This window comes from Hemicordylus capensis, chromosome 2, assembly GCF_027244095.1.
Source record: "Hemicordylus capensis ecotype Gifberg chromosome 2, rHemCap1.1.pri, whole genome shotgun sequence".
Lineage (NCBI taxonomy): Eukaryota > Metazoa > Chordata > Lepidosauria > Squamata > Cordylidae > Hemicordylus > Hemicordylus capensis.
The window spans coordinates 9,553,080-9,566,002 of NC_069658.1; the positions used below are offsets into that span (position 1 = coordinate 9,553,080).

Consider the following 12,923-nt stretch of genomic DNA (forward strand, 5'->3'; position numbering starts at 1 on the left):
ACTCACCCACACACCTTCAGCCCTTGCCAAGAGCCCATCCTCACAGTGAATTGTGGCAGGGACTTTTGCGTGTATACTAAGATGTGCAGAACTGCTATTCCTAATGGTGGTGGCAGCACAGCAGCAACTATGCACACACCTTAGTGTGAGTGCAACAGCCCCTGCCACTTGCTACAAGGACGAGCTCTTGACTGGGGCAGAAGTTGTGCCATGCAGTATGTTAGCATCTTCTGTCAATGGAATTGTTTTCTCAGTTTGAAAAAAAAAAGTGGGATATGCATATAATCTTTTCAAAATACACCCGTATTGACACCAGTATGTTGGTTAAATGTGCAGGTCAAACAACAGGACTGCCATTGTCCATTGAAGTTAATGGTCCAGTCACTGGAGTGTGTGGGAAAATCCAAAATGCTGAAATAATCTTGTGAAAAAGTGTGAAATCTTGGCTTTTTACCCAGGCTTTTATATTATTCTTTCTATTGCTGCTGCTTTGTATTTTTTATGTTTCTATTGTGTTTGCAAATCTTTTGATCAGATCTGTATTTTTATACACTAGCTTAATATTTTGATTGTCTAATTTGTATAGTCTTGTTTTAACTTTTGTGTAAACTGCCTTCTTTGAGATTGTTTTAATGAAAGGCAGTATAGAAATTAAACAATATTTTTTTTAAAAAAATGATGCTTGCACCTGGGGTTATATTTCAACTGATTAGCCTTTCTTTCCTGAATGAAAAAGATCAATGTGACCATTTCATATACTGAACAATACTTTGGATTCTCCCACTCCTTGTGTGGGGCTTGGTGTAACTGATTCCCCCACCCACTGAACATTCAGTGCATACATTCCGGCTGCCAGACATTACACCCTTCTTCTCACAGCTTGACCATCTACCACTTTGCTTCGGGACTCAATTTCAAGACGTTGGCTGTGATCTTAGCCTAGACAGTTTGGGACTAGAATATATCAGAAACTGCGCACACACACACCCATATAATGAGCCCACCTGGAATCTGCATTCCATTTCAAAGGCCTTCATTGGTCCTCTGCTGGATGAGATAAGGCATGTGGGTGCCTAGGAGAGGGCCTTTGGGGTTGTGACACCCAGGATATGGAACAAGAAAGAAGTACACCTGACCATTTCACTGTCATCTCCCCCAGGGCTCTATTTATTTATTTATTTAAAATATTTATACCCCACCCTTCCAGTACATTACTGCTTGGGGCAGCTCACAACAGGTATAAAATAGTTACAATATAAAACCAGACTAATAAAATGAACCCAATTAAACAAGTGAAAAATCCAAGCTAAAACCACAATCAGAATTAACTTTTATACTAAAAGTTAGATATCTGAGTGAGAGGCAGGAATGTTTTATCTTTAGTACAGATGCATATAATCACCCACCTTAAGTGACAGAGCGTGGAAATGCTTGACTAACAAGCAGAAGGTTGCCGGTTTGAATCCCTGCTGGTATGTTTCTTAGCCTATGGGGAAAGCACCTATATCAGGCAGCAACGATATAGGAAGATGCTGAAAGGCATCATCTCAGACTGCGCGGGAGGAGGCAATGGTAAACTCCTCCTGTATTCCACCAAAAGGAAACCACAGGACTCTGTGGACGTCAGGAGTCAAAATCGACTTGACAGCACACTTTACCTTTATATATGCATATAAACACTTGACAGTTGCATTAAAGTATCTTATTAAGGACGATGCAACTGGTGCAGTCCCTTTTTAGTTGTTGATTTTATTAGATGGTGGCTGACATCTGGAGCAGTGCACCGCATGTGCCACAACCACTGTTGCACTAGAGCAAGAGGATATCTTAGTGAAGCAAAAAGTGGGGATCATGCAAGAGTGCTATGCACTATGGCACTTGACTCTTGTGCAAAAGTTCTCATTAAGACAAATGAGGTATGTGCAACCGCACAACTGTTGCACAATCACAGGCAGCCTTGCTCAGCACTAGTCTGGAACACATGCTCCAGATCCAGTGAAATTGGCTAGCACAATAGCTTTGCACTCGGACATCTCCTCCTGCATGCAGGACGCCATTCTGGATGTCAGCCAGTGATGTTTCCTAATATATCTTCACCCAAAAGAACACACACCTGCACTGAGCAAGAAGTTGGGCTCGAAGATACCCAAGATCTCTTCCAACTCTAAAATTCAATGTTTCTCTGACCCTCTTTTAAAATTTGTGTAGGACAGGCTATCACAGGGTGAATGAAAGCACTGTATGATGAGTGGATAGGAGCCTTCAGAGAGCCAGCATAGAGCAGTGGTTAGAGTGCTGGACGAGGACCAGGAAGCACTGAGTTCAAATCCCCATTCAACCATGAAACTCCATGGGTGACTCTGGGCCAGTCATGTATCTCTCAACCTAACCTACCTCACAGAGTTCTTGTGAGGATAAACATAACCATGCACACTGCTCTGGGCTCCTCAGAGGAAGAGCAGGATACAAATGTATAAATGAATGAATGAATGAATGAATGAATGAATGTGTAGTGAGGGATTCAGGCAATGAACCTTGGTGCAAGAAGAGGGGTGTCATACATACACAGAAAAAGTTCCATGTTCATGTGTGATATGCTGGTGTGAACACTGATGGGTGTTAGCTTCCTCTATATCAGGGATTTCTCTAACGTGGATCCCCAGATGTTGTTGGCCTTTAACTCCCATGATCCCCACCAACAATGGCCTTTTGGAGATTATGGGAACTGAAGTCCAACAACATATGCAAACCCATGTTTGAGAACCCCTGCCCTACATGATAGGACCCATTGATCTGGAAGAAAGTTCTGGCTGTAAGATGAACTTGAAACTCGGCAGTTGAGTGCTTGTGATCAAGCAAGAGTCCACACATGCTTGTTTATCATTCCATAGCTTAACAATGACCTGCATGACCTGAAACAATGCAGAGGAAAGAGCTGACCTCCAGACTAATGCTACCCTTGTACAAACATGTTGTGCTAGTGCAAGGGTGTGTTCAGTTGAACGCAAGCCAGGTGTGTTCAGTCAGGCGCTTGTGTTCCAGACTAGTGTTGTCGTAGTGCAACAAAGCACATTACGTGTTGTAGAAGAAGACACCCAGATCCTGTTCGGATGTTCTTACTGCACAAGCAGGTGTAACTTTGAGCCCTCACTTAGGGAGGCAACCTTCTTGCATTTATGCATCTTTGTTCATTATACTAGTGCAGCATTAGTGTGGACGCCAGCCAGAGTTTTTACCTCCCATAAAACCAGGGCTGGGCTCCAAAGAACTACAGGATGAATTCTCTTTCTTTAATGAAGCTTCTTCTCCTGCAGCTCCTTTTAATCCCCTTGCATACCACTCCTGAACTTCAGCCATAAGGACGATGCAACTGGGGTGCGAATAGTCAGAGACTGAAAACACCCCCTTGCGTGAATGAAAGTGTTTTCCTCTTGACCAAGGAATCCTTTAGCTCCAAGCCAATACTTTTCTATGAAGGCATGTCCATTGGGCCTATGCAAAATTGGATCGGTAAAATTGGAAATGGTCCCATTTTACCCAAATTGGAGGGGTTTGGAGAGAATCCGAACCCAAATGTGCACAGCCCAGTTTGGGTTGGTCATTTCCAATCCCATTCAGAAAAAATAAATAAAAATCAGAGCATTTGAAAGCTCCAAATGGTGGCAGGAATATGCTTCCCTCCTCACCCCCCCCCAATCACGACTGAGTGGGGGGAAAGTCACCTTCTGGCAGCTCTCTGCCCACCTGCCTGTCTGCCAGACTGCCCATGCATTTATTTCTTAATTTTAAAAAAGTATTTAACCTTTAATTGTACACACAACTTAAAAGCAAAAACAGAAGATTCTTGGATGTTTGATCACTTCTCCTGAGATTTGGATCTCGGATCTTGGGTCACTTTCTTCCACATTCTCTGTGAGTACAATTTCTTGGTTACTTTAAAAAACTAATTTAAAATCAAAGGCGGCTGGATTCAATTAAATATACAGAGTCCAACCATCTTTACCTTCTTGTGTGCCAGCTTTGAGAGCTCCTGGGCTAGTTGGGTTTTTGGGGGGTGATTTTTTGGGGCAGTTCTTCCCTTTCTCATTGACTTTTGACGATTTTTGACTATTTTGGCGACCCTGATTTTACTGACCTGAACCTTCTGAAGAGTCCAAAAGGACCTAAAGTGATATTTCTCATTCCAGATCTGACCCAATCCAATCCAAATTATATTTTTTCAGTCATGTACAGGCCTGTCCATGTCAAGTGATGTGTAATAAAAAATAAATAAATAACCATAAAATAAAGATATAATGGCTGGCAATACAACTGTTGGGTGCCCATAGTGTTCTGGACTGGAGATGTTTAGTTTGTTTTTCATATCAGAATTAATGAGTCCTTCCATTATGCTTTGAACTTAACATTATTGTCTTTGAAATAAAATACATTTTCAAGAATCATTGCAATAAACACATTAAATACGTTTTAACCTTCTCTTTACTAATGAGTTTCCACTTGGCACATAGCTCACCCCTAATTAGAAGAATGGCCCTGTGTTGAAAGGACCCTGAAAAATAAGACCGCAAAGGAGGATGCCTTTCGGAATTGCTGCAGACTGCGAGTTCCAAGCAATTCTGTCATTAGCCAGATGGACAGCTCTATCAGGAAGGGCTTTCCTTTTTCTTCTTCAAAGATCCTTTTAGTTTCTGCCATAGACTGTCCTTGCTCTTCAGCTTCCCTTCTGCAGATAGCAGAGACTTCTCCCTCTTGCGGATATCCCTTACTAGTCTGTGGAAAACATCATCGATATAGAAATGCAGGGCTGCCGAGGTTTCATAGAAGGGGCAAGCATACTCTCTGGCTAGATTTGTACCTTCTTCTTTGGAGACCTACAACACAAATCAAGAAGGCCTTTTTAACAGTAGTAGGTCATAACCAAGGATTGCCTATGAGCTTTGGTAGGTCAGATCCCAAACAAATGCCATTGAAATATGCCTGCCAGGATGGTGGCCCATACATAATATTTGTGGTCTTAATTTGTAGATAACATTTCATACTTGGGGACTTAGCATTTATATTGTGCTGTAGAGGTTATCATAGAAACCTTGGGAAATAAATAAGAATGCTCTTTAATCCCACTGTTTCAGAGTTAATGGCCACATTTTCATAAAATGCAGAACCAGGAGTTCAATGGGCCCATGGTTCTGCACACAGACCCCATACGCTCTCTCATCCAAATTCAGACATACTGGAGTCTCTGCAGTCAGTGAGACTGCAGTGAGGAGGGGGAGCTGGCTGTGTGGGCTTCCTTCTTGACTGATGGACAGCCCGCACAGTCAATCACACCGAAGCTGAGGGAGGAGCTTCTTCCCTTAATTCTGGTTCCAGGGGAAGCAGCCTGTGGTTCTGATTTCAGACATACCACAGGCTGCCTGGAAACTCAGGTTGCAGTGACAAAACTCACTACAACCTGAAGGTTCAGACTGGAGTTCCAAAAGTGAACCCTTGGTTTCATTGCTGCATCTGACACCATTTGTCCGCATTCGGACATAACATCCATGGAACCGCTGGCTCATTGAACTACAGTTATGTGTTATATGTGAATGTGGCCAATGTGTTGTGTATATAATTATATATTTTATAACTAAGTCTTCAGCTTTTGGCCATTGTGGCTGAGGCTTTAGCACAACAGCATCTGGGGACCCAAGGTTGGGAACATAATGCATATACTGGAGAGGGGAGCTGGCCTTCTGCTAGCAAACATGAATGGTCCCCTTTGCTAAGCATCTGAATGGGAGACTACATGTGTGAGCACACTGTAAGATATTCCCTTTAGGGGATGGGTCTGCTCTGGGAAGAGTACTTGCATGCTAGCATGAAGCAGAAGGCTCAAAGTTTCCTCTCTGGCATCTCCAAGATGGAGCTGAGAGAGACTCCTGAGTGTAACCTCAGAGAAGCTGCTGCCAGTCTGAGTAGACAGTATTGAGCTAGATGGACCAATGGTCTGACTCATTATAAGGCAGCTTCCTATGCTCCTATGTTCCTGTGTAATTCCCTTGTTTATCCTTGCCTCAATCTTCCTTTTATCCCTCTTTTGTCTCCCCTTTTTAATTTTTAAACAGTAAACTATACAAAGCAATGGCCTGTCTTTTTGATGTGGATCCAGAAAGCACATGCATATTGATAGCACTCTCTCAATAAATACAGTAAATAAATGATTGGAACACACATCATGGTCTAATAGCACTTGAGCACTGAACTGACTGAAGCTCAGCAGGAATTGAGCTGGCCAATACTTGGATAGGAGACAACCTATGTATGCATGCAGCCTTGAGTTCCATAAGAGAAGGAAGGTGGGCTATAAATGTTAGAAATATACATATAAATGGGAACACCTTCAAATGGCATAAAGGGTGTGTGTGTGAATGATCAATGTCAGCAGTGTCAATATTTTAGGTTAAAGAACTGTTAGCACAGGAGCCAGTTGAGGTGATCAGTACCATCTGGGGGAATGAATGCTCATTGTGCTTCTTGACAAGGTCTATACCCCTAGAGTTGGCAAATAGGTGATCGCGTTGCAATATTTTCAGCTTTTCAGGATAACATCATGCTTTTATTGTCCTGACCATCAAGCCTGCAGTGGGAATAGTGTTTTAGAAGCTTTAAAAAGTATTAAAAACACAAAAGCTGCTATAAAATTTCAAACGAGGTTGTCAGAAGAATAGGCAGGAATGTCCTCCAAAGAATATTCCATAGGGAGAATACAAGAATTTGTTCATTGTTGCCCTAACCCTGACCATAGCCCCTTCCTCTATGAAAATAATGACTGCAATTTTGCCCTAATTGTTTGGGTACACAGATGACGGCAGCAAGAGAGATTTGGGTTCTGGAACCACAGTCTAAGTTTTCATGATGAAGGACTACCTGCAGGAGATTGCAGGGGGTGCCTCATAAGCTCTGGGGAAAATGGTGAACTGTGTTTGGCAGGCGCCTGACAAATTTGAAAATGAGAGCTTGAAATTAAATCCTTTGGAGGATGGAGACAAAAGCCCAAACGCAAGTTCAAGGGTGGAATATGAGAATGCTGTGGCCATAATTTATCTTCCTGGCAAGAAAATGTTCAACCAAAGCACTGTTCACTGTTCAGGCTTGGGGTGGGGGAGACGCTGTACACAATTACAGTGTGCAAAGTGGGTATGGAAGTCCCACAGGTGAATGCACCTGTTTCCGTGATCAGCAGGTGGGGGCACCCCAGCCTGCTCATCACGGCTATGGGTGTGATCACACTTATGGTGTTAGCCTCTTCAGATGAATGCTGTAAGCATGAAGACCGTGGGCAGGAGGGTGAGTGATGCTCTGGTGATGTGCCAAGGATGGGACCTACGGACCTGCTTTGCACACTGTAATCATGTACATTATTTTTCCTCTTTACACAGTCTGAAGAGGGCTTTAGCTCCCCATGGTATTTTGGTTAGCAAAGCAGGCAAATAATATATTTATTTATTTTTATTTATCTACCATATTTCTATACCGCCTGGTATATACAGCTCTAGATGGTTTACACATTAGAAAATATAACAAATACTTAAAAACAGCATAAAACAGTTAAAATTCACAAAACTAAAACAAGATCACAGATAAATGCTCTTATTTAAACAGGGAGCATATTCCAAAGCTTGGGGCAGCTACAGAGAACAGGGGCGTAACTATAATAGGGCAAGGGGAGACAGTTGTCTGGAGGCTCACTGCCTTACGGGGTGGGGGCCCCAGAGGCAAGTCACATGACTGACTCCCCCAGCCGCGAACCCGCCCAGGCTTCCTTCAGTTGTATTCACCCTCCAAAATTGATCTGAGTGTTAAGACCTGGAGCTACCAGAACAACATGTCTTTCTCTAGTACCATTAAATGACATGCATCATCCACAGTTTACAAAACCTTTTTAAATCTTGTCTCTGGGCCCACTCCAACCTTGCTACACCCATGACAGAGAAGGCCAGGCCCCAAGTCACCATCAAATGAGCCAGTGGCAACTGTAACTGGTCCCCCTTAGATTATCTTAATAGGTGACAGGGTTGATGACAAAGAAGATGCTCTCTTACATAGCCTGGACCCAAGCCATTGAGGGCTTTGTAGGTAATAACCACAACTTTGTATTTCGCCCGTACACATATTGGCAGCCAGTGAAATTCTTTCAAAATTGGTGTTATATGTGTGATGATATTGTTAGAAGGATTCACAACTAACTGGAAAACCATTTTCTCAAAGAGCACTCCTCTATGATTCCCCATAAAAGAAGGGATGTTTCCAGTGCTATGTGGCAGGATGCTGGGGTACGTGGTACTCCTCACCACTTTTATCCAACAGTTCAGAGGTTGCTGAACTGCAACTCCCATCATTCCCAGCTGCAATTCTGGCTGGGGATGACTGACGGTGTAGCTCAGCAACAGCTGGAGAGACATGTTGCCCTACCCCTAACTAAGGTGAAGGAATAGAGTGGATTCTCTTCAAACTTACATATGAAACAGAACTGAGAGGTATAGCCAACACCTTAGAAGGCAGGAATAAAACTCAGCAGGACCTTGATAGAATGGAAAACTGGGCTGAAGCTAAAAAAATAAAATTCAACAGAGACAAACATAAAATCCATGCATTTACATGCATGATTGTGCACAAAAATCAAGATGTATCAGCCCCTCCTCACAGGCAGTTTAACAACGAAAGGATGTGCTTTGATTTTCAGAACAGATGGGACATGATTTGTTCTAAAACAAATTTGCTGTGCAGGGTCCATATTTGAAAATGCCATTTGTTTTTGTTCCAGATTCTCTGTTTTTAGACAATGTGGTGGCCATTTGAATTACCCACATGCCCCGGAATTGCCCTACATTGTCCCAGGAAAGTGTGAGCAATTAAAATAGCCACCACAAGGAGAAGGTAGTGGAGCTGCTGCTGGGAGCTCCTTTTACAAGTCAGAAATACACATGGGCTTTGCATCTTTCCTGGCAACATATGTGGACTGAGAAAGAGATTGCACAGCAGGAAGAATGCCATGAGTTGCCCAAGAACACCCTGTTGCATCGGCACAACACTAGTCTGGAATGTCGTACTGTACTAGCTTAGCAGTACTAGCTAATGCAACATATTTCCACTAGTGCAACCTATGTGCACTAATGCAGCATTAGTCTGGGTCAGCCTTTATTTTAAAATGTAGGGGATAACTTGAATCAACTCCTTACTTAATGGAGAAACCCAGTTTGATAAGAACATAAGAACAGCCCTGCTGGATCAGGCCGAAGGAGGCCCATCTAGTCCAGCACCCTGTTTCGTACAGTAACCCACCAGATGCCACTGGAAGCCTACAGGCAGGAGTGGAGGGCATGCTCTCTCTCCAGCTGTTACTCCCCTGCAACTGGTACTCAGAGGCATCCTGCCTTTGATGAGAAGAGAGCTCACAGTTGAGATCTGAAGACAATAGCTTAAGGGCTAAAACAAGGACAGGGGAAGGAAGAAGAAAAAGAACAGAGAACCTAGAAGATGGGACTGTCCTAAGAATATCAGTCTACCAATCAGAAGAGACTTAGTGCAGAGAGACATAAATGAGAGAGAACAAGGCACCAGTCCTATATGCTCTGCTTCCACACCTAATGTCCCTAGTGGTCAATAGGAATATAGATGTTAAGAACTGATGCCTATGGAGTCACATCCCAACAAACAAACAAACAAAACCAACACCCTCCAATTTTAAAAGAACCAAAAATATATATTAAAAAATCAAATTTATGGAAAGTTTAACAAATGAACATAAAAATAAATATAGACGTGAAAATTATGTATTTCTTGCACACTCCTAACCTAGAAAACTGGGTTGAAACCTAAAGAACTCTAGTAACAGTATTTTAAGAAGGGATATCATGTTTCTTCCTGAGAAACAAAAACAGGGCCATTGTATTATGAAGGCAACGTGTCAGAAAATTTCACCTGTCTGTCTCCTGTAAAGAGAGACAGTTGGAGGGTATGTTCATGTAAAAGTCATATGTTGTTAAAATATTGATGCAACTAGCATTTAGTATGTTGATTTAAGGTAGAAAATTTGGCTATGTGGAGAAGAGATACATGCATTGCAAGGAAAGAATTGTACAGGGCCATCAGGATGTCAAAGGAACAGCAGCGTGTCTGGAAAATAGTATAAAAACTGTTGATAGTAATTCCCTTTTCAGGAACAAAGATGTTGCCTGCTTGATAGAAATTCAATGGCTCACAAAAGGCCTTTTGATGGCTCTTCTATCTGATAAATATAATGACTTACAACAGGAAATGCCGCATGCCGTGCTCACGTGCGACCAGATCTTGCTAGCTACAGAGAGAAGAGCAAATGTACCTGGGAGATACACATCACTTCCTCCAATAGAATCCTCCCTCCTTTCTCCTTGGGCTCTGTTCCTTTCCGCATATTAAGAGAAAAATAAAGGGAGAAATCAAAGTGGTCTGTTGTAGAGCACACTATGGAGATAACACAAAGAGATGGGTGGGCAGAGAAAACACTGTAATGATGAAACGTTTTCTGATAAAAGGCAGATAATCATACTGCTGTCTAACTATGGTTGTCATTTGTGCCACACACAGAAAGGACCAGGGAAAAGAAACCTTGTTTGGGGTGAATGTACATTTCAAGCTGGAGTTCTGTAGGAATATCCGTCAAGGTTAAGTTGATGATTGCTGGTGCACAGAGTGATAGGAACACAGGAACATAGGAACCTGCCTTCTACTGAGTCAGATCATTGGTCTTTCTAGCTCAGTATTGTCTACACAAACTAGTGGGAGCTTCAGGGGGCTTAGAAGTTATGCATGGATAGAACTGGCACGTTTCTGGGCTGGTCTGAGCCACAGTAAAAAACCCAGGTTATGGCAGAGACAGAATCTGAACGAAATGATGCCGCCTTCAAATCTCACATTTGAGCAGTGAAACACACAGCGGCTGCATTAGCATGGAGTGTGAAACCAGATGAAAACAGGGCAGAGGTTGGAATTCTATTACGTCCAAATAAGTACAACCGCGGTTTGGTGGCAAAAGCGACCTGAGGTTTGCAGCCTGCAGTTTGAACTCTGATTTGTAGCGAGTTTTGCCACCATAGTATGAGGTTTTAGGGCAGCAGCATGATGTCCTAATGCAGACGGCACCACAACCGTAGTTTTGTTCAGTTTCTGGTGCCGTAATCATAGAGACGGCAGCTCATACCTGCCCGGGATTTTGCTTGCCCCATGCCAGCGGCACTTCGCACTGACTGCCTCTCCAAGCACTTATCCTGCCCCCTTGTTTCCGACCCAACAAAGCAGTTACCCAGCAACAGGCATGATGTGTTGTCCCATCCAAAACTTGGCAGTCTGTCAAATGGCAGAGACACACATGAGCATGCCCTCTTCCACTCGGTCCTTGCTCACCCCTCTTGGCAATCAGGAGATAAAGGGGATAGAATGGCAGGAGGGTCAATGAAGCAACAGAGATGTATGTTCACAAGCACATTCCTTCTAGATGGCAACACCGGCAGGGCAACCCCATTAGAGCACTGGCATGGTGACATATGGCGTGGCAGTGATACCAGGGTTGGGTCTATAAGGCATTCTCAACCAGGAATTACTGATGGCTAAGGTCTATTTTTTGTAAAATGATGTTGGGAAAGGGGGGGCACACTTGGGGCTACCTGTGCAGGGTTTCTCATGAGAAGGTCCAGGAAGAAGGATCAGCATTGCCCCAGTGAAAGGAGCAATTAGACATATGTGATGATGATGGATGCTGCTCTTGAGCAGACTGTCTACTCATGAGAGTGTAAGGTCATGGGGATACACCTTCACAACTCATGCGAAGAACCATCTGTGGGGACAGGGGTGTCAGGCAGAATCTCTAATAATGTGTGATGACAATCCCCTCCTTCCATGGACCGCTCTCTCATGAGAGTGTCAGGCCATGGGGGCTGGATGGCAGATGTTGCCCAGCCAGGTTGCTCTATAGAAGCAAGCCATGCAGATGGGTTACTCGCCAACAGCTCTGCCTGTCTTGGCTACTACAGCTGTCAAAGCGTGCACTCTGCCAGCCAATCTGACCATTTGAACATGTCGAACATGTCCATCTCTCTCTCTCTCTCTCTCTCTCTCCCCCAGAATGGTGACCCCCCACTCTGGGATGACTGAGATTGCTGAAAATTGGGGCTCCCCTCTCCCACAATTCCCCACAGTGGCAGAACTGCATACGGCACAATGCCAGCCCAAATCTGGGACATTTGAATGAGTAAAGATCTGGTGTGTCCCCAGTCTGCACACCCAGCTAAACCTGGAGTATCAAAATCTCCTTTGAATGCACAAAAGCCTTCCCTGGAGAGGAGGGGGGATCTGCACAAATGTTCTATTTTTGACCAGAGAGAGCGGGGCCCCCACACAAATGGGGGGCCCTTTGCTGGGTTAGCTCAACTCATGAGCACACAGTCTGATGGAAGACTGAAGGTTTTGTTGCACCTAAATTCCTCCCCAGTAGACTGTGCCACTTGTGAATGTATTAGGCCCCTGGTGGCAAGCCACCATGGGGACAGGAGTGTGTGTTGATTTCCATTTAGTGCTTTGCCGGGGTGAACCCTCTCAAGAGCATCCTTGGTCACAGTGGGCCAGACCCCAGGATCCTTTGCTCTCTCTCATACGCATATCCCTTCCTAAGAAGTTATCATATTCATTTTCCTTTCCTGAGTAACAGGAAAATAATGTCCCCAAGATCCCCCCCATAGAGATGCCTCCTCCAGGGCTGTCCTTAGGGCATGGCAAGCAGGGTGACTGCCTCCGGCCCCACTCTTTTGACCCCCATTAGAATTAACTGGAAAGGGGGCCCCCACTGGATGATTTGCCCCAGGGCCCACACCCCACCAGGGCTCTCCAAGGACAGCCCTGGCCTCCTCCAT

The 12,923-nt window shown here is 44.0% G+C and overlaps 1 protein-coding gene across 2 annotated transcripts in view; it reads right to left on the reverse strand.

Annotated features, from left to right (window-relative positions):
- Positions 1 to 1,144: 1,144 nt before the first annotated feature.
- RIT2 (Ras like without CAAX 2) overlaps positions 1,145 to 12,923 on the reverse strand; it is a 284,090-nt gene continuing 272,311 nt past the window's right edge. For both annotated transcript variants that reach the window (XM_053295131.1, XM_053295130.1), the window contains one exon: positions 1,145 to 4,871. In XM_053295131.1, coding sequence (XP_053151106.1) covers positions 4,644 to 4,871 — 228 coding nt within the window. In that variant the 3' untranslated portion in view covers positions 1,145 to 4,643. The remainder of the gene's footprint in view (positions 4,872 to 12,923) is intronic.